The sequence below is a fragment of the Saccharomycopsis crataegensis genome, assembly GCF_037102585.1.
Source record: "Saccharomycopsis crataegensis DNA, jcf7180000000075, whole genome shotgun sequence".
In the NCBI taxonomy this organism is placed as follows: domain Eukaryota; kingdom Fungi; phylum Ascomycota; class Saccharomycetes; order Ascoideales; family Saccharomycopsidaceae; genus Saccharomycopsis; species Saccharomycopsis crataegensis.
In genome coordinates this window covers 124,438-150,090 of record NW_027043822.1, presented here as the reverse complement: position 1 = coordinate 150,090, position 25,653 = coordinate 124,438, and the positions used below count along the sequence as shown (strand labels likewise).

At 40.1% G+C, this 25,653-nt stretch overlaps 8 protein-coding genes across 8 annotated transcripts; 4 read left to right on the top strand and 4 right to left on the bottom strand. All coding sequences in view use genetic code 12, as the record gives it.

Moving 5' to 3' along the window:
• Positions 1-613: 613 nt before the first annotated feature.
• Positions 614-2,143, top strand: DASC09_022350 (KilA-N domain-containing protein; the record flags this gene model as incomplete). The annotated part of the gene is made up of 1 exon (XM_064995838.1): positions 614-2,143. The coding sequence occupies one exon, from the start codon at positions 614-616 to the stop codon at positions 2,141-2,143; it is 1,530 nt and encodes a 509-aa protein (XP_064851910.1).
• Positions 2,144-2,798: 655 nt separating this feature from the next.
• On the bottom strand, positions 2,799-4,280 carry AIM22 (putative lipoate--protein ligase; the record flags this gene model as incomplete). Its single annotated transcript, XM_064995837.1, has 1 exon — positions 2,799-4,280. One exon carries the CDS (start codon positions 4,278-4,280, stop codon positions 2,799-2,801), a length of 1,482 nt encoding a protein of 493 aa, XP_064851909.1.
• Positions 4,281-4,905: 625 nt separating this feature from the next.
• Positions 4,906-6,090, bottom strand: DASC09_022330 (C2H2-type zinc finger protein; the record flags this gene model as incomplete). Its single annotated transcript, XM_064995836.1, has 1 exon — positions 4,906-6,090. The coding sequence occupies one exon, from the start codon at positions 6,088-6,090 to the stop codon at positions 4,906-4,908; it is 1,185 nt and encodes a 394-aa protein (XP_064851908.1).
• A 1,801-nt stretch (positions 6,091-7,891) lies between these two features.
• On the top strand, positions 7,892-9,643 carry DASC09_022320 (uncharacterized protein; the record flags this gene model as incomplete). The annotated part of the gene is made up of 1 exon (XM_064995835.1): positions 7,892-9,643. The coding sequence occupies one exon, from the start codon at positions 7,892-7,894 to the stop codon at positions 9,641-9,643; it is 1,752 nt and encodes a 583-aa protein (XP_064851907.1).
• Positions 9,644-10,248: 605 nt separating this feature from the next.
• SEC16 (COPII coat assembly protein SEC16) lies at positions 10,249-17,994 on the top strand (the record flags this gene model as incomplete). The annotated part of the gene is made up of 1 exon (XM_064995834.1): positions 10,249-17,994. One exon carries the CDS (start codon positions 10,249-10,251, stop codon positions 17,992-17,994), a length of 7,746 nt encoding a protein of 2,581 aa, XP_064851906.1.
• A 556-nt stretch (positions 17,995-18,550) lies between these two features.
• On the bottom strand, positions 18,551-21,247 carry FOX2 (bifunctional hydroxyacyl-CoA dehydrogenase/enoyl-CoA hydratase FOX2; the record flags this gene model as incomplete). Its single annotated transcript, XM_064995833.1, has 1 exon — positions 18,551-21,247. The coding sequence occupies one exon, from the start codon at positions 21,245-21,247 to the stop codon at positions 18,551-18,553; it is 2,697 nt and encodes an 898-aa protein (XP_064851905.1).
• Positions 21,248-21,484: 237 nt separating this feature from the next.
• Positions 21,485-22,192, top strand: CCS1 (copper chaperone CCS1; the record flags this gene model as incomplete). Its single annotated transcript, XM_064995832.1, has 1 exon — positions 21,485-22,192. The coding sequence occupies one exon, from the start codon at positions 21,485-21,487 to the stop codon at positions 22,190-22,192; it is 708 nt and encodes a 235-aa protein (XP_064851904.1).
• A 278-nt stretch (positions 22,193-22,470) lies between these two features.
• On the bottom strand, positions 22,471-22,935 carry DASC09_022280 (uncharacterized protein; the record flags this gene model as incomplete). The annotated part of the gene is made up of 1 exon (XM_064995831.1): positions 22,471-22,935. One exon carries the CDS (start codon positions 22,933-22,935, stop codon positions 22,471-22,473), a length of 465 nt encoding a protein of 154 aa, XP_064851903.1.
• Positions 22,936-25,653: the final 2,718 nt, after the last annotated feature.

Sequence of the window (25,653 nt, the reverse complement as noted above, 5' to 3'; positions counted from 1 at the left end):
ATGGGTGATGATGGCGAGCATGGAGCATGGGCGTTGGGGAATGCCATCTACCACGTAGCGTAAATAATAGCAGCACACTGTGCACTCATGGTGCTCAGTACTAGCGCACCCAGCTCTTGTTCTTCGATTCTTTTTTTTTTTTTATTTTGCGTAACACGGGGGGGTTAATGAACCCCCTACCCCCATCAATGCTGGCGGCTGAATAAGCTGCTAATTTGGCCGGTGCTCTAATAATATAATTCTACAAAACTCCCGCTTATTATAATAACAACTACCATAGCATCACGGTAAAGGGCCACAAAATTTATTTCCGACCACCCACAGACAAAACCGAAAACAGTGTAATCTCCAGAGGTGCTCATTCCAACCGCTTTCAGCCGGTAATTATCATCCCATCACTACAGAATTTGGGTTTCCATCACATACTTTTTCGTTACCGCATTGCTTGTTACAGAAAAAAAAATAAAAAATAAAAAAATAAAAATAAAAAAAAAAAAAATCACAAAGCCAAAAAAAAAAAAAAAGGATTTCAAAAAATTTTCGTTAAGCTTTTCCGTTGATTTGGTCAATTGTTCTTCTTGAAATTCGACATATTACCCAGAACTTCACCCAAATGTCAACCGAAGTTACGAATCCCTCACCTCAGGTCGCTGGCGAACCTTCTGCTCAATCGTCGGATTCACCAAATCAACAATCTCAATCTCAACAAGCAATCCCACAGGCTTATCCGTATCAACAACAAGCACAACAAGCTTCTTCTGCTGCTGCTGCCGGTGCTGCCACCTCAAATACTGCTTCACAGCAACAACTTCAACAACAACAACAACAACAACGTAGTTCTCAGGCAACACCTTATAACAGCGCTTACTACCGCAACTATCCTTCAACTAATGGCGGGTACTATCCAGAACAATATCAACAATATTACCAGCAACTGCAACAGCCTGGCCAAACTGTAGGCCAGTCGCAATACTCTGGGTATTATCAATCAAACGCCCTCCAGCTGGGCGCAAACCAATACTACAAGAGCACAACTACTGGTACCACCGGGGTCGCTTATGATTATTCGCGTTATAGTTATGTCCAAGGTTACCCAATTTACCCAACTGCCAATACCGCCGGGTCTTCCTTGAATGCCATCAGCACCACAACTCCTGCTCCAATCGCCATTACCCAAACAAACGCCAGTACAGTTGGTCAGATTCAGCCAGCGGGAACAAGACCAAGAGTGACCACCACAATGTGGGAAGATGAAAAAACCGTTTGCTACCAAGTCGAAGCGAATGGTGTCTCGGTAGTCAGAAGAGCCGATAATAATATGATTAATGGTACCAAGTTGTTAAATGTCGCGCATATGACTAGAGGTAGAAGAGATGGGATCTTAAAATCTGAAAAAATCCGTCATGTTGTCAAGATTGGCTCGATGCATTTGAAAGGTGTCTGGATTCCTTTTGATAGAGCTTTGGCCATGGCTCAAAAAGAAAAAATTGTTGACGTTTTGTATCCTTTGTTTGTCAGAGACATCAAAAGAGTAATTCAACAAGGTTCAGTGCAAAACAATGGCGATGCTGCTGCTGCAGCCACTACGTCTGCTATCACAACTTCTGTTGCTGCCGCTGGTACTACCCCCACTTCTATTCCTGCTGTTGCCACCAGAACCACCGACCAATGGAGCTCCAATTACAGAGAACAGGATCCTTTGAGCGCAGCAAATAGCAATACTGCACCAACAACAGTACCTACTACTAACACTGCTAGTACTACTGCTGCTGCTACTGCTACCCCTACCGCCACTGCCAGTACTGCTCCTCAGTATTCGACTCCTACCGCAGCTGCTGCCCAGCCAAACGGTGCCACTGCAGATACCCAAGCCACCACCGGCACAACTCAACCTGCTACTCAACAAGGTTACTACCAATATCCATACGCCAATAACTATTATCAATACAGTGGGTACTACCAACAAGCAGCCCCTGGTCAACAGGCTACAAGAACTCAAGGCCAATATTATTATGGTCAACCTGGCACTACACAAGCTACCACCACTGCTTCAACCAATGGTACTGCTACTCTACAGGATGGTCAATACAGTACCACTTCAGTTGACTCTGGCTCAAAAGCAGAAGAAAAACAAGCAAACTGACTGGATTTTTCAAAGTCTTGCTTATCTTCTTTGTTGCATCGTCTGTTATTATAGATTTGAGCTTATGTAAAATATATAAATAATTGAGGGAAAAGAATCTTTTAACGAAAACAAACTAAACTAAAAAAAAAAAAAAAAAGAAATAAATAAATACAATACGAAAAAAAAATAGTCAAAAACAAGAAGCAAAAAACAAAAAAAAAAAAAAAAGACGACCCAAAAATAGAAATCCAATTCCTTTTGATAGAAAGAGCGATAATGATTTCATTGTATTATTACTTTTTTTTTTTTTTTTTTTTTTCACCACTATGGGAAATGATTAATGTTCTATGTTTGGCCAATGCTATCAAGTTGATTTATTTTGCAATCTTATTTCAAGCCAAATCAATGATTTAATTTTTTTTTCTTTGATATAAGACTTTTTACCATGTTTTAAACATTCTATTTCATTTCTAATCTGTGCAACTTAGCACATATTTTGTAACTCCATTTTCTATGTTTATATTTATTTATTACTACTTGATCTCATTCTCATATTCCCCAATTTGCATTTTTATTTTATTTTGCTTTAATAGATTTTGTCTTTATATTTATTTGAAATACGTAACGGAATATTGATTTATCATTGCTATTCTGTTTATTAAAATTTGAGAGTCTAGACAATTATACTTCTAATATACTGTTTAGTTTTTGGGTTTTCAAAGAATTGACTTAGGGTTTCACCGTCATATTCTATGGAATTCTCGGGAGATTTCGCTAATACGTTTCTTATTTTGGTAACTGCTGATGACACATCATTATCTTGCAAGATTCCTATTTCACTGAGCTCTATTACTCTAGATTTTTCTACTACTAACTTGATTGCCAATTTATTGACGACGTGTTCGAATTTAGGGGTTCTTTCAAACTTGAATTCCCAAGATCTCAATTGATCGGCAATTTCATGAACTTCTGGGGGAAAATTGGTCGAATCATCGACGATGACCAAGGTTGCTGCTGATTGATTCAGTTCGGGGTTATTATGAGGAACCGGGATGATTTTTTCATGGTGACGGGACGACATTCCAACCACAAGATCTTGCATGAATTGTGGGGGAATATTGGGGTTCAATTGTAGTAATGTAGATTTTGGCACCCCAAAGTTTGCAATGAACCCATTGATTAAGCTGTAATAGAATATCAACGGTTCGATTTGGAGGTTGACGACGGGGGCGCGTTTCGAATCGACACTCTTATCAATGATGAAATCATCATGATTGTTGTTACTGTTGGTCAGGGATTTCTTGGGATTTAGTATATTGTGGAATGTCGACAAGTCGCAATGTAGCAACATTGTTCCATGGTGGTAACTTTTCCCTCTGGAGACTTTGTAAGCAGATCCCGAAACTTTGAGTTCTCGGTGGTTTTGTGGATCCCACGCCACCAAATCTCCTCGGTCGTTGATGGTGAGGGGGTACTTCGGATAAATATTGTTGGTAGGATTATCGTGCTCCGGGGCCGATGAATAAATGGTATTGAGTTCTTGCACAATAAGTTTGCTAAATGCTGTTCTATCAAAGGCCTTCTTGGTGGTAATGAAGCAATAATTCACATTACCTGGGCCGTGGATCACCGTACCACCTCCAGACATTCTTCGGAGCACTTCGAATTTCCCAGTATCGTTCGAAGAAGAAGAAGAAGAAGAAGATGATGATGATGATGCTTGATGACGGTGGTGGTCAGTGGGCGATGAGCCAAATGATAATTTATCTTTTTGTTTCAAGTACCCGAAATCGATTTCCTTCCAAGGGTTCTGGTTCTTTCCAAACACCACACACTGAGAGTTTTGATACAAGAAAAGTCGATTGTTGGATATTTGGTGGTGGTCGTTGTCATCGGTGGTGGTGGTGGGCTTGCTGTTGAATAAGTAAGTCTCCAATGCGAGATTGACGTATGGATCGGTGATGTTCGACATCCACACTGCTGGGCCTTGAGCCGCGGCGGCTTGAGATATTTGATCTCCTGATAAGTTTAACAAACGATATTTCTTCAGTAATGCTTCATAACCAGCAATAATCGTAGATGTGGTTGGGGTAGGGGAGGTGGCATATCCTCTAAAAGACGGTATTCGCCTAAGTATTATTCTTTGGATAATCATGAAACGAGAGATAAAAAAACAAACAAAAAAACAACAACCAATAAACAATCAGAGAAGCTCCTTCCTGTCACTTTGTTTTCTAGTTTTTCTTTCACTAAATAACTTTTCGGATGTCCAGCGATCACTTTGATGCCCAAAGATCATATATTATTAAGTTTGCTACAGTTATAAAAATTTTCCGTTCAAAAAAACAAAACGATTGCATGATGACAGAAAAACAGGTGGATTATCGCGCAGTAAATAATGATATATTTCCAGACCCTTACGAAATTGAATCATGATTGATCTTCTTTGATATATATTTCAAAAAGTAGATATAAGGAAAATAAAAATTTATAAAGCTTGACCGTCCCAAAAACAAAAATAAACACAAGAACACAAAACTAGACAATATAGAACAACTAATTGGCTTCCAGCATTAAAAAAAAATAAAAGCTAAAAAAAAAAATTAATAAGGTATGATAATAATATAAAAATATTAGGAATAACAAAATAGAATAATGATTAAAGATAATAATAGTAAGAAACCAGGAAAAACAAACCAATAAGCACAAGAAACAAAAGAAAAGAGAGAAACAAAAAAAAAAAAAAAAAAAAGATCATCAAGGATTTGTAACAAAATCAATTATTCATGAAACATTTCGTTAATGTGAGGCAAACGAACATTTTCTCCGGAATTGCTCTTCTTGGTCTGGCCAAGATTTTCCTCATCCAAGTTGGCCAACAAAGCCCGGATTGGTGGCAAAGTGATTCTATCATGATGGTTGCCAACACTACCGACCGGGGAAATGTTTGGTGACTGAAGAGGTGTAGAGTATGGAGGAGTGCTGATTCTGCGATACTTCTTACCTGCACCAAATGTAAGAGGCTCGTCGGCCGAGTTCATATTGACGGTGCTACTGCTGTTGGTGGCTGAAGGGTTGATCAATTGCGCCATATTAAGTGGAGGTAAATTCAACCCCAGCGAATGAGTATTGGCTAGCGATTGCAAAGAAGTTGCGGAAGAAGAGGTAGAAAACCCAAATAAATTGGTCGAGGAGTTAGATGGCGAATTGCAAAGCGAATGGGTTTTGGAAGATGATGCCGATGAGAGGAAATGGAGCGATGAATGGTGAGAGTTGTTGCCAGCAATACTGGTGGAAGAGTTCACAGACGGAAGGTTGTAATGATTCAAATAAGTGGTTGATTTTGACATGTGGAACCCTGAGGAGGAGGAGGAAGACGACTTAGCCTCATGGTTGTTAACTGGGGACTGGAAATATGATTGTTGTTGAGGGTTGTAGAGACCCAAATTTGGCGGTTCCTGGGTTCCTGGAGACGCCGGCAACGACCGGAACAGCTGTTGATGGTGATGGTTCATCGCCTGAGGAAGTTGGATCATGTAAGGATAAATTGGGTTACCATTGAAATCAACCCCAATAGGCTGCTGCTGTTGTGCTGGAGGTTGTGAAGGAATTTGAGGGGTTTGTGGAGCATGAGACTGTGAGTTAGGGGACACTGGGCCCTGTGCAAACATTGTTGGGGGCCCCTCCACTTGCACAACCGAGATGTTTTGCGAAGACTTGTTCTTGCGACGGTTATTAGGGTTACTGTGGATTCTCGAGTGTCTAGTCAATTCATCAGAACGACTAAATCGTTTGTTACACCCAGGAAAAGTGCAAGGATGTGGTTTTTCTCCCGTATGGGTTCTAATGTGACGAGTTTGGTGTTCAAGACGATGGAATGCCTTATCACACATTGGACACTTGTAAGGGCGATCACCACCGTCGGGTTTAATACTCTTGCTAGTTTTTTTAGTAGAGCTGCTCATTATTATTATAATTTTGAATTAATGATAACAATGCAACCGGTAGACAAATAGTATAATAGCTTTTGTGAGGAAATTTATTATGGATGTGAGTGTGAATAGTTGATGACTGAGTAATTATTCGGAGTTAGTATGGGCAAAATCTCTCAAAAAGTGGATTTGATATCTCTTTTAAATAATATGGGGATTAGGAAAAAAAAAAGAGAGAGAGAATGAGACCCGGACCGGGTGATGAGGAAGGAAAAATAAAATTTGGAGAAAATTTAAGATTGTTCTATGGGGTGGTTGAACGGGTATTCAATCTCCCACTGTTTAAGATGAAGTGATTTATAGATAATGGATGAGATTAAAAAAAAAAAAAGGGATTCGGAATGCGAAACAATTGCAAGAAAACCTAGAAATTGATTGCGAGGGTGATGTCTTTTATAGATGCAAAAAAGGAAAAAAAAAAAAAATCAGAAAAATTACGCAACCCCCCAAACGGACAAACACAAAAAAAAAAAAAAAAAAGAAAAAAAGAATAATGTTGCCGGGAACTTTGTTTTCCCACCTATTCATACCTCTCAAAACTCCACTCCACTGTTCCATTCCATTTTCATTAATAGCCTCTATTGACACCCAAATCAATAATCAAGGCCCTTCCCTCCCCGGCTGCCCCATTTACTCATGGAATAACCTCCTTCTCCACCCACTGCCATTGGTACACTAGCAACGGTGGGGATGCACGACAAGCCTCCGGAAAAACTTCCAGTTGCCCTTTTTGTCGTTGCTTTTTGGTTTGCTGCGCAGAAAATTTTTTCCGAACCTGCAGTGTTATGCACTCCAAAAGCTAGTTATGGGGAAGATAGGGTGACGCTGTAGTTTTCCCCCAAAGCCTGGAGGTGGAGGGCGTGTGGGGAGATGGGGGCAATAAGCTTATTATGATCTGTTGCCATTTGTATAGGGATATGGCATTGTTATTATACCGCAAAGTAATATCATCTCTAGCATTGATAATAACAATATCTCTTAACAATAATATGAAGCAATAGTGACGATAACCCACCACCTCTATCTTCCCCACCACAATGTGAACTAATCATCCAATTTAACCAAACAGACACACCCGTGTGTGTGGTGGAGTGCCGATTGTATCTCTCTGCATTATGGCGCGTGTCGACGCCTTAATCCCTCGATGGCTGCTGTCGTTTATCACGTGCGAGACCGGGGGTGGGGTGCAAAGTGGGGGAGTATCTTTGTCCCATGTATATATAAAATATGAGAAGTCAAATGATAAACAAGTGCTACATTCTTCTTCCGAAGTCACCAGAGTGAATGACTGCTAACAGAATACACACACACACACACACACACACACACACACACACATACATACCGCCTGGGTTGCTTTTTGTCGCAGCATTTGCCGATGTGATATACGTGAATTAATAATAGCCTCGATGGATCGCCAAAGATTATAAAATTAACCGATGAGCAAAAAGAGAAGATTATCAAGTATAATGTAACATCGCATGCCGAACTCCGGGAACAATTGATGCTAGCCTACATTGTTATTAGTATTATTATTGTCCTAGTCATGTCAGGCGAATAACAATCAAGTCAAATTGGCAACTGTCGCTTATTTATTAACATAATATTGTGCCGTTTATTTGACCGTCTGGTGTTGGGATGTTAAAGCAAAAGTGCGTGGACTGATCTAATGTCTGGGTGTCACATGTAAAATATAAACAAAAATCGGAAATTTAGGGGCTCCACATGAACCAGCTTTGTAGGCAGACACAAAATCTAATCCCCAAAAGGAATAATGTCGCTGTTCGCAGATATTGTTTTCGAAGAATGCTGGGACACTTTCAAAAGACCCAGTACCAGAAAACCCGGTCAGTTTTTCGTGTACCGTGACGATTTTTGGAAATTGCACAAGCTTTTAGAACAGAAATTTGATCATCAACTACTATCCCCCGAACAAATAGAAGAATTGGCTAATTACTTGAATGATTATGACAACAGTAGAAATACTTCTAGTATCATCGATGTCGAACCTTTGAAAATGATGCAGGACGATGTCAAAGGGTTGTACTCAACATTCAACGGAACTTCAGATTTTCAACAATTCATCGAAAGTAAAGGAATTACCGCCAAAGGTCTTGATAAAGATACCAATATTATGGATGATCCTCACAAAGAAAACATCAACCAAGGTACCCATTCCTCCCTGGTTCCAGCAGATGATAGTATTGTCAATCCATCGGATATTAAACAAAATATTAAACCACCAGTGACCCCAACTAAAGTTTTCAAGTCAAGAATCCCTACAGCAGTGAATTTTCACCACGAGATTTATTCTGCCAATACCGATTCCGATGAAGATATTGGGACAACTAGTAACAATTCTCAGAAGCCGCGTCACAAACCAAAACCAAAAAGACGCCTATCGTCAAAGGTCAGCACTCCAAAAGCAGCTATCGAGCGCGATTTTTCGATAGCCCTGTTGGCGACATCAACCCCTCTCGGAAATCGCAGCCTTGGTAATACCTGCGAGAAAAGAGACCAATCATCATCGAATGACTCATCTAGGTCAATAATGGTGGAGTCTAATAAACTTCAAGCGATCATCGACAATAAAGAACAAGATATCGAATATCGTGACAAAGAAATCACCAGGCTTCAGTCGGAAATCACAGATTTTAAGCAATCTTTGCAAAAACAAGAGCAATCTCAAAAGCAGCTCATTTCTGAGCTTGAACATAACAAAAATCACATTCAATCCCTCGAAAAGAAAAATGCAAAATATGAACAACTCTCCAGAGACGTCGCGGCACTACGATCCGCCAATTCGACCCTAAGGGCTTCCAATGCCACACTTTCTCAGTCTAATGAAGACTCATTACGTCAAGTCGAAAAAGTGTCTGAAACTTTAGTCCGTTTAGAATCGTTACAATCGCAGGTGGCAAGACTACAACAAGAAAACGAGAAATTGCGCCAAGAACGTTTGACCAACGAAGTATCGTTGGAACAAAGCAGTTTGGGAATAAAAAACATTGAGCTTAAAGCAAAGTTGGAACAAACTCAAGAAGAATTGGCAAGGTTGAAAATGAAAAGTCGGGATAAGACATTAATCTCCACCAAAGAATACCGTCAACTTAGGAATTCAAAGTTGAAAACCTTGAAAGAATTAGATAGTTATAGCAAGAAATTGAGAAATCAGTCCTTGGTGCTATCTTCATTTGATGATCTGCAGACTTTGGAAGCTAGAATACAAAATTTCTTGGAACATAATAGACCACTTTCATTGATTCTCGTTGTGGTAGCGATCGTCTTATTGACTACCATTCTCAAGGCATCTATGTATGGCACCAGCTCATTCAATGAGCAACCTCCTAATTTCGCTACGCAAGATTTATTGACAAGCTCTCCCAGTGGGTTTAAATGGATGTGGAAAAAATGGCGACATAGGATGAATGCGATTTCTAGACTTGAGTATAATGTCGATGAGGTGATTCTGGGGAGAGAAAGTTATGATCCTAGATTTTATGGGTTTATGAGCGACCAATTATGAGTTTGTCGGACTCTTATCAAATTTATCCATTTATTTTGTGTATTATATCTATATTATATTGCTAATTTCGAATTTCAGATGTTTTGAGGAATAAATTTCGACGAAATCTTTGATGTTTCCTCAACTTATCGTAGCAGTGTCAGAGTGCGGATAGCACATAATCATCAACAAAAAAAAAACCGACAAAAAAAATCTCGTGTCATCAAACAGACTCCATCGAATCAATCTCAAAAGTACAGTACTTTCAAAACCAATATTCATTCTAGTCCACAACGGATTCTTATATTGAATTGAAATAATTTCATAGGTGATACTCTGGTGCTTTCTCGCATTGGTTTTTTCTCCTTTTTTTTTTTTCTTTCCTTATTTTTTTTTACCCCATTTGATTGTTGGCTGAAATTTTCACAAGATCGCCATCCTCATTTGTCAACAGAATAGGAAAGAGAAATAACAATAACAATCATCAGAAAAAAAAAATAGCAGATATCAATCATCCGAGGAAAACCGCAGCAATTGCTTCATTTTGCTCATATTGATCCCTATTTATTTTTTTTCATTTGTTTTTGTTGAATTAGATGCACAAATAATATAATAGAAGACATACAATGAATATTGATGATACCAACAAAAGCCTATTGGATGATATGGCAGACAATAGTCCCACTGCATGGGACGATGAATTTAATGCATTGCTTGATCAAGATGAGGTGATACTTGAACAACCATCGGAAGAACCACCATCAGAAAGTCCAAGCTCGACCATTGCCATTGAAAATCCTCCAGTGGTGGCTCCAAAGTCCCACGAAATTCTACAATTGGATATGATAATGGAACAAGAAATCAATACCAATACTAAGATTGTTCCAGGTCTTGAGGAAGTTCAGTCAATTCTGCCAGTATTTTTGAATGATCCAGCAGAACCAGTGATTCCAACTTTGGAAGGTGAGCCAGTTGTGGAGGATGTCCAAGTGGCACAAACTGGGATGGGGTTATCTGCCTCACCAGGAATTGTGGAAAGGCAGAAATTAGATGAATTGTTCGAAGGTGAAGATGATAATGATTTTCCTGTTTTTGATGGTGAAGAACAAAATATTGATTCGTACGACATTGACTCTTCAATGATAGAAGATCCAGTAGTGGAAGCTCTGCCAGAAAGTTCCGAGGCGATTAAAGTGACAGATCACAATATCCAGCAAGCTGCTCAAATTCCGGCTCGTGATCCTCAATCAGAAATTCCTACAGTACCAGAAGTTTCTCCATCCACAGCATCCAAAAATTTGGACAATATTTTTCTGGGGGATGATAATGGTGAAGACTCATCAATTTTTGACCAAGTTGCTGAAAAATCTTTAGCTCCTGAACAGGCTGCTGAAGAACCATCAGTTCATGAGCCATTAGTCAATAAAGAACCATTAGTTCATGAGCCATTAGTCAATGAAGAACCATTAGTTCATGAGCCATTAGTCAATGAAGAACCATTAGTTCATGAGCCATTAGTCAATGAAGAACCATTAGTCAGTGAAGAGCCATTAGTCAATGAAGAACCATTAATCCAAGAAGAACCGTTAGTCCACGAAGAGCTGCTAAGCCAGCAAGAACCTCCAGTTCCCGTTGAACAAGACGAGACCCCATCGACCATTGAACCACTCGATGCTGCGATTATTATCAACACACCATTGACTACAACGCAACAAGAGGTTACTGAATCAAAAGCTGTGAAACAACTAGATCTGCAACAAAACCAACTTTCTAAGGATTTAGATGACATATTCGGTGGTAATGATGATGAGGTTGCTCATGACTTTCCAGTATTCGGTGAAGATGTCGCAACAGAAATCCCTGCTGTTGATGATTTCAAAGAAGAGGAAGTAATAATACCGATAGAGGCACCATCTCAAGCGACTGATGAATCTGTGTTTGAGCATAATATTATTGCGCCGGTACAGAAGTTACAGGAGGAAGTTGAAACCCAAATGGAAACTCAAATGGAAACTCAAGTGGAAACTCAAATGGAAACTCAAGTGGAAACTCAAGTGGAAACTCAAGTGGAAACTCAGGCAGCCAAGCCAGTACAAGATCAACAAGAAGCCGTGTCTCAACCTACTAAAAAGGAAGTAGAATTGGATGATATTTTTGGAGGTGAGGATGATCAACAGGATGATTTTGATAACATTTTTGGTGATGAAGAAGGGCATCACAATGAACCAAATGATTTAGCAGTATCTCATCAAGAACCAATTTCTAGCGTGACACAATTATCTACTGAAGATCCTGCAGAAAAAGAATCAAAACTCAAGAATGTTGAACAAGTTGAACAGCTAAAAACTGAAGCCTCCAAATTGGATGATATTTTTAGTGACAATGATGATGATGATTTCTTGCCTATAGAAGTAAGTGATACCAAAAAAGCCGTGTCAGAAAATAAGTTTGGGTTCCTTGATGATGACGATGACGATAGTGATGAATTGTTGGATGATGATGAGGCCCCGGTTGCACTTTCTATTACCACAGCGACTGCTGCTGCTGCTGTTACAGGCGCAACTGAGAAAAAATCTAGCCGGTCTAATAGATACCAACCTCAAAGTTCTGTACTGCCAGTTAATAAATATGCTGCTACGCCATCAATACATGGTGGTGCTCAAATAAACACTCCAAATAATATCACTGCTAATTCTTATACTCCGAACATTGTTAATACTGCTCCTGTGCAACAGCCCCAAAAACCAAACATTAATCCTGGTCCTCCGCCATCAAAGGTTAAAGGGGGTAGTTTCTATCAAGAATTACCGGTTCAAGTTGTTGGTGCCCGTCATAAGTCTAAAGCAGAATTGAAGAGACAGCATGATGAATTAAAGGCTAAGAAAGCACAAGAGGCCCAACAAAGGGCCCATGGGATCAATCCACAATTTGGTCCCCCTCCAGTAGGCCATCAGACCCACCCATCTCAACCACCTTCAGTGACTAGAGGCTCATTTGGTAATGGCGGTGCCGCTGTTCCTCCAATGATGATGAACCAAAAACCACCATCAAGCATTGAACATTCGCCTTACCAACCACAGCAACCACAGCAACAGGCTCCTCCAGTTGGTACTCAGCCAAGTATGTCCCTTACCAGTGGCAACGTCAGTGCGAATAATAGTGCGTATGGTTTACCTGCAGTAGCTCCAAAGAAGACTGCTTCTTCTTCTAATAGTAGATATGCTCCTCCTACCCGCGCTACTACTGCTAGCGCCGCCCCTCCGATGCATAGGGCTTTTAATAACCGTGTTCCACAACAACAACAACCACCACAAAATCAATCGCCAGACCAGCTGGCATCCCAGTTTATTGGTGCTCAGCCTGCAGCCAATATTCCGCATAATGAACCAGTCAGCCATGCTTCCCCTCATACAGTAAAACTGAACTTAAATACCAGCATATATGCTCCTCCGAACGTACAGCGGCTGCCATATACTCCACAGGCTCAGAATCGTGCCGTGTCCGGCTCTGGTCCTGGTCGCTATGGTCCTAGTGTTGCTCAAGCTCCTGGTATCGTCACTTCTCAAGGCACTAATGGCTTACTAATTGGACGAGGAAATGGTTATCAGCCACCAGTTCAGCCACAACAGTTGACACAACAGCAAAATATGATGACTCCTAATCCGCCAGTAAACATGTTGCCAGTTCAAGCGAATAATCAATATTCTCCGCAACAGCCGTTGGTAAGTAGTCCTCCTCAAAATGTTGGCGTCCTTCCTTCTTTGGTCTCGGCTCCCCCAAAAATGCCAGTCAATAATTATGCTCCTCCACAAGCACCAACTCATCAAAATGCCCATATGCCGCAACCTCCTCCTGTTGCTATGGACCCACCAATAATGACGAAAAACCCAATTGTCAAGCCTGCTGATCCTTTTGCTTTTCCAATTTCCTCACCTAAGAAGCCATCGAAGAATTACTATGGCTCTCGCCGCTTGAGCTCTACCACCGCCGCTTCTAGCATCTCTGGGTCTCCTCGGACTTCAGTTGCTGCTGGATATGACCATGCTTCAGTTGTTGGTTCGCCTTCTATTCCTCAGCAATCAATTTCCAGTAATTATGCGGCCCATAGTGCTCAAGCAGAAACGCCAAGACATCCAATTGAGTACTATCACAGTATTCAAATTCCAGTGATAAATTTTGGTAATAATGGTGATGTGGTGATAGTTAAGACTGCTGAACCCCTGGGTAATCAATATATGGTTAGTGGTGCCCCAGTTGTTGTTCAAACTAAAGCCGCTAAGGATGTGTTGAATATTGAACCAAAGGTTGATAGTTATCCTATTGACAAAAAGAAGGGTCAGTTGGACAAGTGGCTTCAAGAAAAGATTGAGGCAATGACTGGTATAACTGGGTACAACAATGAAAATGTTGATTTGATATTCAAGATTTTTTCAACCATAATGGAAAGTAATTATGAACCGATTGATTACTACAAGAAGATTTCAAAGATGTTATTAGAACATTTTGGATTTGCAGCTGGTGGTTTTTCTGCAAGTAATAATATGAAGGTATTCAAAAAAAATAGTGTGGATATTGATTCAATTTATCTAAATCAACTTTCAAGGCTGTTGATGGACGGTACAACAATTGAACAAGCCAAAGCTAACGACGATTGGGCATTATCATTATTATATGCTGGCTTGTTCAACAGGGATCACTTTTTGCAAGTAGCTGGTGAATTTGTGAATGCTTCTTTCAAAAATGAAGAAAATAGAGATAGCTTTTTGCTTTACATTTTCTTCAAAAGTTTTGTGAATGTTCCGGAATTATTGGCCACTTTAACCGCAAAAGAAAAAATATTCCTTGAAGAAAACTGGTTCCATTTGTTGGCCTATATTTTGAACGTGGTGAACGAAAATAATATTCAAATAATTCAAAACATTCTTGTACAATATGGAAAATACTTTCAGGAATCCTCTCTTAGTGGTGGAAATAAGGCTCAAATCAACTTTATTCTTGCGTTACTTCCGGTTGATTTATTCAAATTCAGCTCTAGTAACATTTTATATTTCATCATAATTGATATTTACACTTACATTTTAGAAAAGAAAAATATTCTGTTCACTCTTGATAAAAAATTAATCAAGGATAACATCAACAGCTATCTCAGTGATTATGGTTACAAGAAAGCTATAAGTGAAAAGTCTGCTTCAAGTTGGTTTGGAAGTAAATCCAAGATTGATTTGTCTTATCAATTTAACAAGTTCATTGCTGGTGAAGAGAACGCCACTGAAGGTAGAAAGGCAAGTATATTCGATAAAGTTTCAAGCAATGTGACGACTGGTAACAACAACCTCAATAATTCAATTATCACCAATGGCCTTAACTTGCAAAATAATGCTATGTCCCCAATACAGTCGCCATATACTCCAATTGGTGGAACTCAAAATCTTAGAAGTGCCTTGATGAACACTGGTCCAATTGCTCAAATCAGGCAAAATGAATCTTTGGGTAGCATCGATGGCGCGGCTGGTGATATTTTCACTCCTGGAAATAATGGAACCCGTGTGACTAATCAATTCACTCCAGCACAAAAACCACAACCGTCTGGAAGATATGGTCCAGGACATATTGATATGTCAGCTTCTGCTCCTGATTTGACTAGCCTTGTGAGCCCTGTCTTCAATGCTGGCTCACCACCAATCCCGCAGGCCCCTACCAGAAATGGTGGGCCAAAGGGACGTAAGACTTCAAGATATGGTCCAACTTCAAATAAAATGCATGTAAAAGCTGTCCACAATAATATTTCTGTCGGTTACCAAGACAATGATAGTGATAATAACAGTGTGACCAGTAATCAAGAAGCTAATTCATACTTCCTTGCCCCTACAAGAAATGACCAGCCAATATCTAGATATGCGCCACCTGGAAGCACCACCTCATCAGCTGTTGATCCGCATGAGTTCATGCCTAATAGTGATGATTTTGGTAATGGCTTTGACATGTCTAGCTCTGCAAATGGTGCGCCGCCAGCTTCATTACCTGAAGCCCAGGCCACAGTTAATTCTTTAACTGAATCTGAGGCTCCATTAGAAGTTGTTGATACCCCACAACAGTTTGCTGCTCCACCTGTTTTACCACCATCTGTTGGAGTAACTTCTAGGGTTGACGCTTCCGCTATTTCTAATGAACCAGCACCAAGTTTGAATAGCTTAGTTGATACTCCACCAATTGCGGCTCCTATGAGCACCCCACCGATGAAAATTGATTCTTCTTCTAATGGTACTGTTGCTCCTCCACCGATGAAAATTGATTCTTCTTCTAGTGGACCTGCTGCTCCCCCATCAATGGGATTGACTAGAGGAAAAAAGAAGGGTGGCAGGAAGAGCTCAAGATACGCACCAGGTGCTTCTTTTGATATGATGAGTGCAATGAGTTCTTCTGCTAACTCTTCTAGATTAGATCTATCGCAGAAACCAGTTGCAAAACCATCAAAGCCTATGATTCCAGAGCAAGAACAACAACAACAACCTAAGATGATTGATCAGCCAAACTTTGATCAAGTAGACTATCAGCCAATCATTGATCAAATAGAACCTCAGCCACTTCTTGAAGAAGTTTCGTGGCCTGTTGAATCTGGTATTCCATTGGGAGAACCAGCTCGAGCTGACTTGATACAAGTGAATCCATATGGTGGTACCCATAGCGCACCAAAGGAAGCTGAAATCGTCTCTAATGAAAAACCTATCCACCCAGAGTTTGAACAAGAATTTGAGATAGCCAAAGAAGAGCAGTTGGCAAACCAAGAAATTAATATTGAACAACCAAAAACAATTGATGCTGAAGTGCGTACTGATGTTACAGCTACTCCTGTCGCTCCAATTGCTGCAACTCATGTAATAAAAGATAGTCTATATGCGTCTAAGGCCAAGGGTGGTAATCCATATGCTCCTCCAAATTCTCAAGAAAATGTTCACTCGGCACCATCCAAGGTTTCTGCTTATAGTAGACCAGGCAGTTCAAGATATGCCCCAGCATCTGGTACTGCCACTTCTGGTGCTGCTACCATGCAAATGGAAGATTATGGTGATATTGACTTTTATAATATTGGCGGTACTCAAGCCAAAGCCCCTGTTCCGGATGTTCTGGCCCCTGTTCAAGCTCCTGCTTCAGCTCCTGCTCCTGCTCAGGCTCCTGTCCAAGCTCCTGTCCAAGCTCCTGTCCAAGCTCCTGGTAGTCCAGAACCATCGTCTTCTAAGATGGCACCAGATTATTCACCATCTGCTATACCAATGCACCAGCATCAACTTAGTCGTACTGATTCTGCCAGAAGCTCACGTTTCAATCCTATTGAACACACAGTTTCTGAGATTAGCCAAGACATGTCATTTGGTCCATACGGTGGCTCTGCTGCTGCTTATTCTGCTTTTGCGCCTGTGACTCACGAGGATATTCAAGAAAGTTTGTTGCGTCAACAAGAACAAATGTCTAAATTTCCAAATAATGACTATGCTGGCTCGGTTTACTCTGCTTCTGACTACAATGGTCAAACACATACTCGTAACCAACGTGGACCAGGGTCAATAAATAAGTATGTATTCCAAGACCCTCTGTTTGGTAGATTCAAAGCTCCTAGTGTCTCCAGTGTTGGTACCGCGAGTCACGTTGCTACTTATATCCAAGACGACACCATTTATGAAGATGATGATGAGGTGAGTGAGGATGAGGAAGAAGTCAAGATGGAAAGCTCATTGAGAAACAAGAACCAAAAGAAGCAAAAGAAACCTGAACCAGAAAAGAAAAAGGCGAAGCCTGTTGCTGCCGAAAAGACCATTTCACGGAAATCTTCTGGTTGGTTCAATTGGTTGGGTAGTAGTGAGACTGTCAATGATAAAGGTCAAAAAGTTTACAAGGCCAAGTTGGGTGAGGAGAGTAACTTTTACTACGACGAGAAATTGAAACGTTGGATTAACAGGGATATCCCATTGGAAGATCAGGTGGTCAAGGCCGCTCCACCGCCTCCAAAGGCCAAAAAGCGGGTGTCCACCACTTCGTCTCTTGCCGGTCCTCCAATCAATGCTTCGGACGTTGGTATCAACCGCGGTCCCCCATCCATTGCTTCTGCCCCTCCAGCTCCTATGACAGGTTCCCCTGCTGCTGCTGCTGCTGCTGCTCCTCTTGTTTCTGGTAATACTGCCCCAGTGACTCCAGGGGTGGCTAGTATGGCCCCATCGATTGGGTATCCTAATACAGCTAAAGCTAGTAAGAAGAAGAATGGTAATGAACTTGAGGACCTCTTGGGTATGGCTGGCCCAGGAGGGTTATCAACGAGAAGAAAGGGCAAGAAAGGTACTCGTCGTGGTTATGTCAATGTTATGGACTCGATGAAGTGAAGTGAATTAGATACTATTGGGACCAACTACTAAATCATTTACTATATTTCTTTTCATTTATTTTTTTTGTTCTATTTTGTAATTTTTTTTATTCCTTTTTTTTCATTTCAATTATTTAAAGTATCACTGTTCATAAGTATTAATGCTAATATTGCTGTCATTTTCGTCACTTTTGTTTTTTCTTTTTCTTGTACTTATATATTTTAATTCACATTTCGAATGTGGGTTATAATATATATAATATTATGATTGCTTCATCTGGTGTTTTTGATAATACCAGGAATTTTGGTCCAAACAATTGAGGAAACAGCGTTTTCTTCACCGATGCATATACTTACAGTTCATTCGAAAACATAAAAACAGACATATATATTATTTTATCCCTTTCCTTTCCTAAGAAATTGTTCATGATACACACCAATGCTATCATGAAGAATAAAAACTTATAATAACATCAAACCGAGCAACCTGAAGAGAAAGAAAAAAAAATACTGAAAACCCCACTGATCACAAACTATATATAAAACAAAACACACAACATATTAAAAACATAAACTCATAACTTGCCACTACTGAATAATTTGATGGCGGCACTGCTAATCACCACATTCTTAGTGTTCATATCATAAGTTTCAAAGATGACTACATCTCCTTTTCTCCATCCTTTGATTCTTAGCGTGTCACCTGGGAACACACTACCACTAAATCTAGCCTTAATTTCTTTAATTGGACCATAGTGCTCCAAAAGTGATTTAACAGAGACTCCGAGGTACCCCAAGCCATGCAAAATTGGATTAGGGAACTTTGCGTTTTTAGCAAACACAGGATCGATATGTAATGGGTTGTAATCGCCAGAAAGACGATACAAAGACGCCTGATCCAGGCTGGTTTGAACTTCGGTGACAAAATCTGGGCGACAATTCGATGGGATCTTGAAGTTCTTTGTCGCCAATGAAGCACGCTCTTTAAACAATTTGGAGCCACCACGAGCCTGAGCGCCACGGTTGAAAGTAGTCATTTCATTGTAAAATATTGTTTTTCCAGTAGATATATCATAGGTACGGGAACCAGTGACCAACAACGCGGCCTTCTTACCCTTGTCTTGGATTGCAACCGGGAAAACTTCCGTAGCAACTGTTGCTGCAGTTGGAATTGGCCATTCTTCGACTCTAATGTACTGCTCGCCATGCAACAACATCACTGGACTAAAATTGGTCATTAATTTAGCAAAATCCAATGGAAATTGTTTGATATTCTGAGAAATAACTGTACCAAAACTTGGAATCACTTGGAATTGAGGGTCATTTTCATATACATATTGAAGCTCGGAAGCATGAGCACCAACGCCAACATTGTAAATAATAACATCACGGTTGGTGTATTTGAATATCGGATTACCCTTAGCATCAACTTCATCTTTCTCGACTTGCTCAACATCATCGTCTTCTTCTTCTTCGTCATCTTCCTCAGGAGCATCACCGCCACTAAGCTTGTTCAAAATGTTCATGAGGGAATCACTAATAGTGGCATTATGAACGGCTCCTTCACCAAAATCATTGATATCTTTCCAGTTATCACGAATAAATTCAGCACTAACCTCACCATGGGTAACTGCACCTTTTGCGGTTTGTAAACGGGTAGCACCACACCAACCGCCACCAATTTCAAATAGTTGGCCAGCTCCTGGGGCGTCCTCGGAGGATAATAACGCCAATAATGGGGAAACCAATTCTGGCGGGAACAAATCATAATCCTTTTCGGTGAATATGGTTTTAGTCATCGCAGTTTCAGCGTGAGGGGCAACTATATTAACCTTGATGCCATACTTTTTCCCTTCGATTGCCAAGACTTGAGACAACCCAAGAATACCCATTTTAGCTGCTGAATAATTTGCTTGACCAAAGCTACCATAAATCCCAGAAGTGGAGGTGATATTGACAATGTTCCCGTGCTTTTGTTTTTTCAATATTGGCCAAACAGCTTTACACAATTTAAAGGTCCCCAATAAGTGCACTTCCAAAACATCGACCCACATTTTTTCAGTCATCTTCATGAATGACTTATCTCTAAGAATCCCAGCATTGTTAATTAACGCATCGATTCTACCATACTTATCAATGACATTTTTGATAATAGCTTCAGCATCGGTGGCCGCGTTGTGTTTATCTGGATGGGCATCGCCACCAGCTTTGTTGATTTCTGCAACAACATCATGAGGGTTCATGATATCATTAACAACCACCTTTGCACCATACTTAGCGAGGCATAAAGCATGGGCACGCCCCAAGCCTGCACCAGCGCCAGTAATCAACACCACCTTATCCTTGAGAGAGACTTTCTTACTACCTTGAGAATTAGGAGATGGTAATTTCTTGGCTTCTTTGACTAAATGGGTATAATCAGCAGGTTGGCTTGGATGTTCGAGGGGTTTAAACGATTTATCATGTTCAAAGTCTCGGATTGAGTCCATCTTGTTCAAAAGCGCCTCCGCCGTGAGAGACTCGTCTGGGTAGAAAAGCTCACCAGATGACCTTTCCCATCTGGTGTTGGCATAGAACCCACCAGCCAATTCAAAAGTCTTACCAGTATCCTGATTACCAACGGAATCATGGGATAAATAAACCACAAGCGGAGTAACATACTCAGGACCAAGCTTCTTTAACATTTCTGGTGGCATGATATTCTCTGTCATTTTTGATCTTGCTGTAGGGGCAATGGCATTGACAAGAATGTTGTATTTGTACCCCTCTTTTGCCAATGTTTCAGTAAGACCAATAAGTGCCATTTTAGCAGCAGCATAGTTAGCTTGGCCGAAGTTACCATAAAGACCGGCGGGAGACGCCACATTGATAATTCTCCCGAAATTTTGTTTCCTGAAGATTGGCCAGGCCGCTTTACAGATATGGTAAGCCCCATATAAGTGCACCTCAAGAACCTGTCTGAACTGTTTCTCTGTCATTTTGGTAAACGAAGTGTCTCTGAGAATCCCTGCATTATTGACTATAATGTGCACAGTTCCGAAGTTTTCAATAGCAGTGCTGACAATCTTATCACCGTCGATGACATTGTTGGAATCAGCGACGGCAATCCCACCTTGTGATCTGATTTGCTCCACTACAGCGCCTGCATTTGCCAAATCATTCACCACCACCTTGGCACCTCTTTTGGCAAACTCCAAAGCGTAGTGCATTCCTAATCCACCACCTGCACCAGTAACAATAACAACCTTGTCCTTGAATGATAGTTGCGACATAATTAACTTTTCCTTATTTATTAGAGGTAAATAAATGGCGGTGGTGATGGTGGTGATGATGTGGCAGATGGAACGATTTATATAATCACTACCACAAAATGTGGAGACCGTGCATGTGACCGAATCGAGCATTATTAAGCGGGCAAAAAAATCGATCACAACAGAAGTCGTTAGTAACGATGAGCATCTTCATCATCAACTTCTTCTTCTTCACAGAATACAACAACAACAATAACAATGGCGGATACGTTTGAGGCGGTATATGCCGTTCCTATGGAGTGCAATGCCTGCGTTGATGCGGTTTCCAAAGCGCTTGCTGGAGTTGATGGGGTCACCAGATATGACATTGATCTTCGGAAACAGCTAGTGAACGTTAGCGGTTCAGCAGCTCCTTCGAAAGTGGTAGGAGCAATCCAAGAGACCGGGAAGGACGCCATCATTAGAGGTACTGGTAAACCAGAGTCGGCAGCAGTGGCCATTCTTGAATCTTTTGATCCTCGCGACAACTTGGCTCCGGTTAAAGGCCTCGCCAGAATGGTCAGCGTTGGAGAGCAATCTCTTTTGATCGATTTGACTTTGAATGGAATGGAAAAAGGGGTGTACTATCCATCTATTCGTTCGAGTGGCAATATTTCCAATGGCGCCCATTCAACCGGCAAAACCTTGAGAAAATTGGACCCGATCATCGTGAATGAAAAATCAGATAATTTGAATAGCTTATTTTTTGGCCAAAGTTTTGTCAAGGTTCCTTTGAAGATCAGTGAGTTGATTGGTCGTAGTGTGGCAATCAGCAGAAAAGAAGACGAATTGTCTGAAGATTCGTTAGTCGGGGTTGTCGCTAGAAGCGCTGGTATCTGGCAAAATGACAAGCAAGTATGCAGTTGTACAGGCAAAACTATCTGGCAAGAAAGATCAGACGCTATACATCATGGTATCAAAATCTGATTCAACTATCCAAAATACTTAGATTTTCTATTTTTTTACGTTGCTTCTTTACGCTTATTTAATGTTTGTTGTTGTTTTTTTTGCCACGGGAGGGGGGTCATTCTTACTACATAATTATATACCTGTTGTGATCTTTATCAATATAATTCACACCATGAGTTTATATTACAGTAAAAAGAAAGAAATAATATGAAAAAAAAAAACAATCAATCCATGACTATAGCATCAATCATTGGGAATAAAGAGGTTTGATATGTAACAACAGTGCTGCCATTCCTTCAAGTTTCCTTTTCTCTACCACGACTATTTCCTTTGTACAAGGCATCCGCTATCTTCTTTTTCTTCTTAGCAATTTCTTGTGCGGATTCGTCTAACTTTACCCCTTTGCCTGGTTTCAATTCAATATGAGGGTTCTTAGCGTTGTAAACTTTCTTTGATTTGCCAATTGCCATATCCTCATTTTCGTCTTCAACTTCCACATATTCACCATTGTCATCAACATATTGTTCTGTAGCATCATAATCAGAAGTCTTCCCTTTCTTGATTCCAATGAACTCATTAGGGGCTGCCAATTGGTAATCCACAGTTTCTTTCTTGTCGTCACCCTTTGTGATGCTGAAAATGATGAAACCAAGGGTAAGTAATGCAAGTATGTAGAAAAAGGCTTTACGGACTTTCATTGATGAAAATTTCTTCTTTGGTTTCATACGAAACGGCACTGGCTTGGGGAGGCTTGCTGACATTTTTGCTAATATGATATGTTGAATATTGTATAGCTGTATGGTTGGTGATTTATATATCGAAAGCTGATGATGGCATTTTTCTGTGTTTGTTTTTTCTTTTTTCCTGTGAGATATCGTACACCATCCCCACGGAAATTATAACTATATGCTCTTGTGACCTCCCCAACATTCGAAACAGTTATTCAAAAATGCAGGCACGACAACATAATAATCAAATGGTATTGCATTTTTTGGTTAGATCATTATAAGTGGCCCTGAATAATGAAAATTTTGTTTTCTTCGCTACAGTAAAGGACAATGAAAACACGCCGCACTTCTTGATCTTGTATTGCTGTCCACTTCTATATGATTCGTATTTTTGTCATCTAGGGATGGTTTACAGTAACTTAGTAAATAATATTAATATAGTTACTCTAAATATAGAAGTATAATAAGCACTCCTGTATCCTTAGAAAGTATCTTTTATAAAACATAAAAAATTTGTCTTTTTATCTCTAAGTTTTCGTTTAAATGACCGCGTTCTGTATATATACCTTTTACAATTATCTTATAGTTATTTTTCTGCTTCTTTTGTTTTTTGCTTGCTGGAGATAAGTGTTTTTAGTTATTTTTCGTAGTATTTATCGACAAGCAAAAGTCTAAAGAGTATTTGCCTTAATGAATCAACTCTGAATACCAGGAATGTATTGAAGGTTCAAGTCTAAGAGGAAGTTCATCTCACAAGTTTGCAAATGCAAAAATATATTAGGATAAAAGAAGGTGTAATACAACAAATATCAATTCAAGCAGTCAAAAAATATCTTCTATCATCATGCCTTGGGAATATTCAAAAATTCTTGAATAAAATTCTGCAAAACATTGAACACAACTTTCAAATAAGGCTCTTAATGCCTTAATACTAAATCTTTTTAGTTATCTAATAACGCAAAATCTTCTGAACTACTAAGACAAAAGAAAAGAAGGCTCATGTGTTACGAATCATTATTCAAGTTCCAGCCAAACTGCTTGGAGAATTGATTACAGAGACTAATTACTCTGGAAAAAGAAATGTCAAAGCTTGATACTAATCTTAAGCAAAAAGAATAATGATGAAAAAAAAAACCTTCTTAGACTTCGATAATAATAGTTCCCACTTTTCCGATCTATGCAGTTGACAAATCCAATTCTCAAAAAACAAATAAACAAAGAATCTGTATTCTATTTGAGCTTGAAATTGTTGAAAAGTAGCTTCTCTACGAGTAATTATTAAAAAACCAATGGAAATTTCAATTATATTTCATATAAAAAAGAAGCTTGTAACAGAAGTCAAGAGTAGGAAAAAAAACATCACCGAAGTGAACAGACGAAGAAGAGACAAAAACAAAAGCAAACAGTTAAAAGGAAAAGATAATCAGCTGAAAAAAAGAGCAGGTATCAAAAAATAAAAGAGACTCTGAACAAGATGATAAAAAAGATCTTGCTGATCTTTCTTGAGCAAAATGGAATATTGAAATGAATGTTAATATTAACCTATTCAAAATTTAAGCTCTTGGTTTAAGAAACCATTTAGGAAACCAAGACGATATCGGTATCGGTGGAGTAGCTGGCTTGAGCAATTCCGATTTCTTGGTCAGCGATGTTGTAGAGAACGTAAGCTGATCTCAAGAAACCATCACCGAGAATGTAGTACTCAGCATCAGAGTCTAAGACACCAACCAAACATTGGTTGTTGCTGTCAAGGTCATACAAGATGTCAGCAAATGGAACAGTGACAGTAGCACTGTCAAAAGTGAAAGTCAAGTCTTCACCAGTGGTGTCACAAGAAGTGACGTAACCACCTTCGTCACTGGAGTAAGTACCGTATTTTTTACCGATAGCGGCGGCAATGGAGCTTGGGGCATAAATCAAAGTGGTACCGGAGTCCAACAAGGCTGGGTAGGTGGTGGTGGTGTAAGTTTTGGAAGAACTTGCAACTTCATCCAAGTTGACAAAGAATGCAACAGGGCTGCTGGTGGAGTCACCTTCATCGTCAATATCAACGAGTGATAAAGTGGCCAAGTCACCAGAGTACTTGGCTTTATCAACTGCACCAAACAAAATGGAACCGGCAGTAGCATCTTGAGAGTTCAAGTACAAGGAATAAGCGGCTTTGGTAATGATACCTTGGTCGGCCATAAGGAGTGGCAAGTTGTCGTAGGAGAAACTTGGAGAGTCTGTTTCAGAGGCTTCATTTCCTTTCATACCGACACCCAAAAGACCTTGGCCAACATTTTGAGTAGTGGCGTAACCGAAATCAATATCGGTAATTGAAACACCTCCAATGGTAAGGGTTTCTTTACCCCAAACCCCAGAAGCAGATGAGCCATCACCATAACTAATGCTAAATCCAGTATCGATTTCAGAGTAGGTGGAGGAATCAGAGGAGTCATAAGTACCGTAACTGGAGGTGGTACCAGAACCTGGAACCCAAAGGTCAGAAGAACCAGTGTCAACATCGACTTGAAGAGATTGACCAGGAGTACCTAATTCAATACTAGCAAGGTAGAATGAGTATTCATTGTCCAAAGTGACACTGACTCCAGCGTCGCTGGCAGACTTAACAGAACGTCTTTTAGTTAAGGCTGAAGTACCATTGATTGCTTTACCACTGGATCTAACAACGGTAAAATCAAGACGTGGAGCAGATGGAGTACCGCGCTTTTGGACAGGAGCACCACAGGTCAAAGCGACAAAGACAGA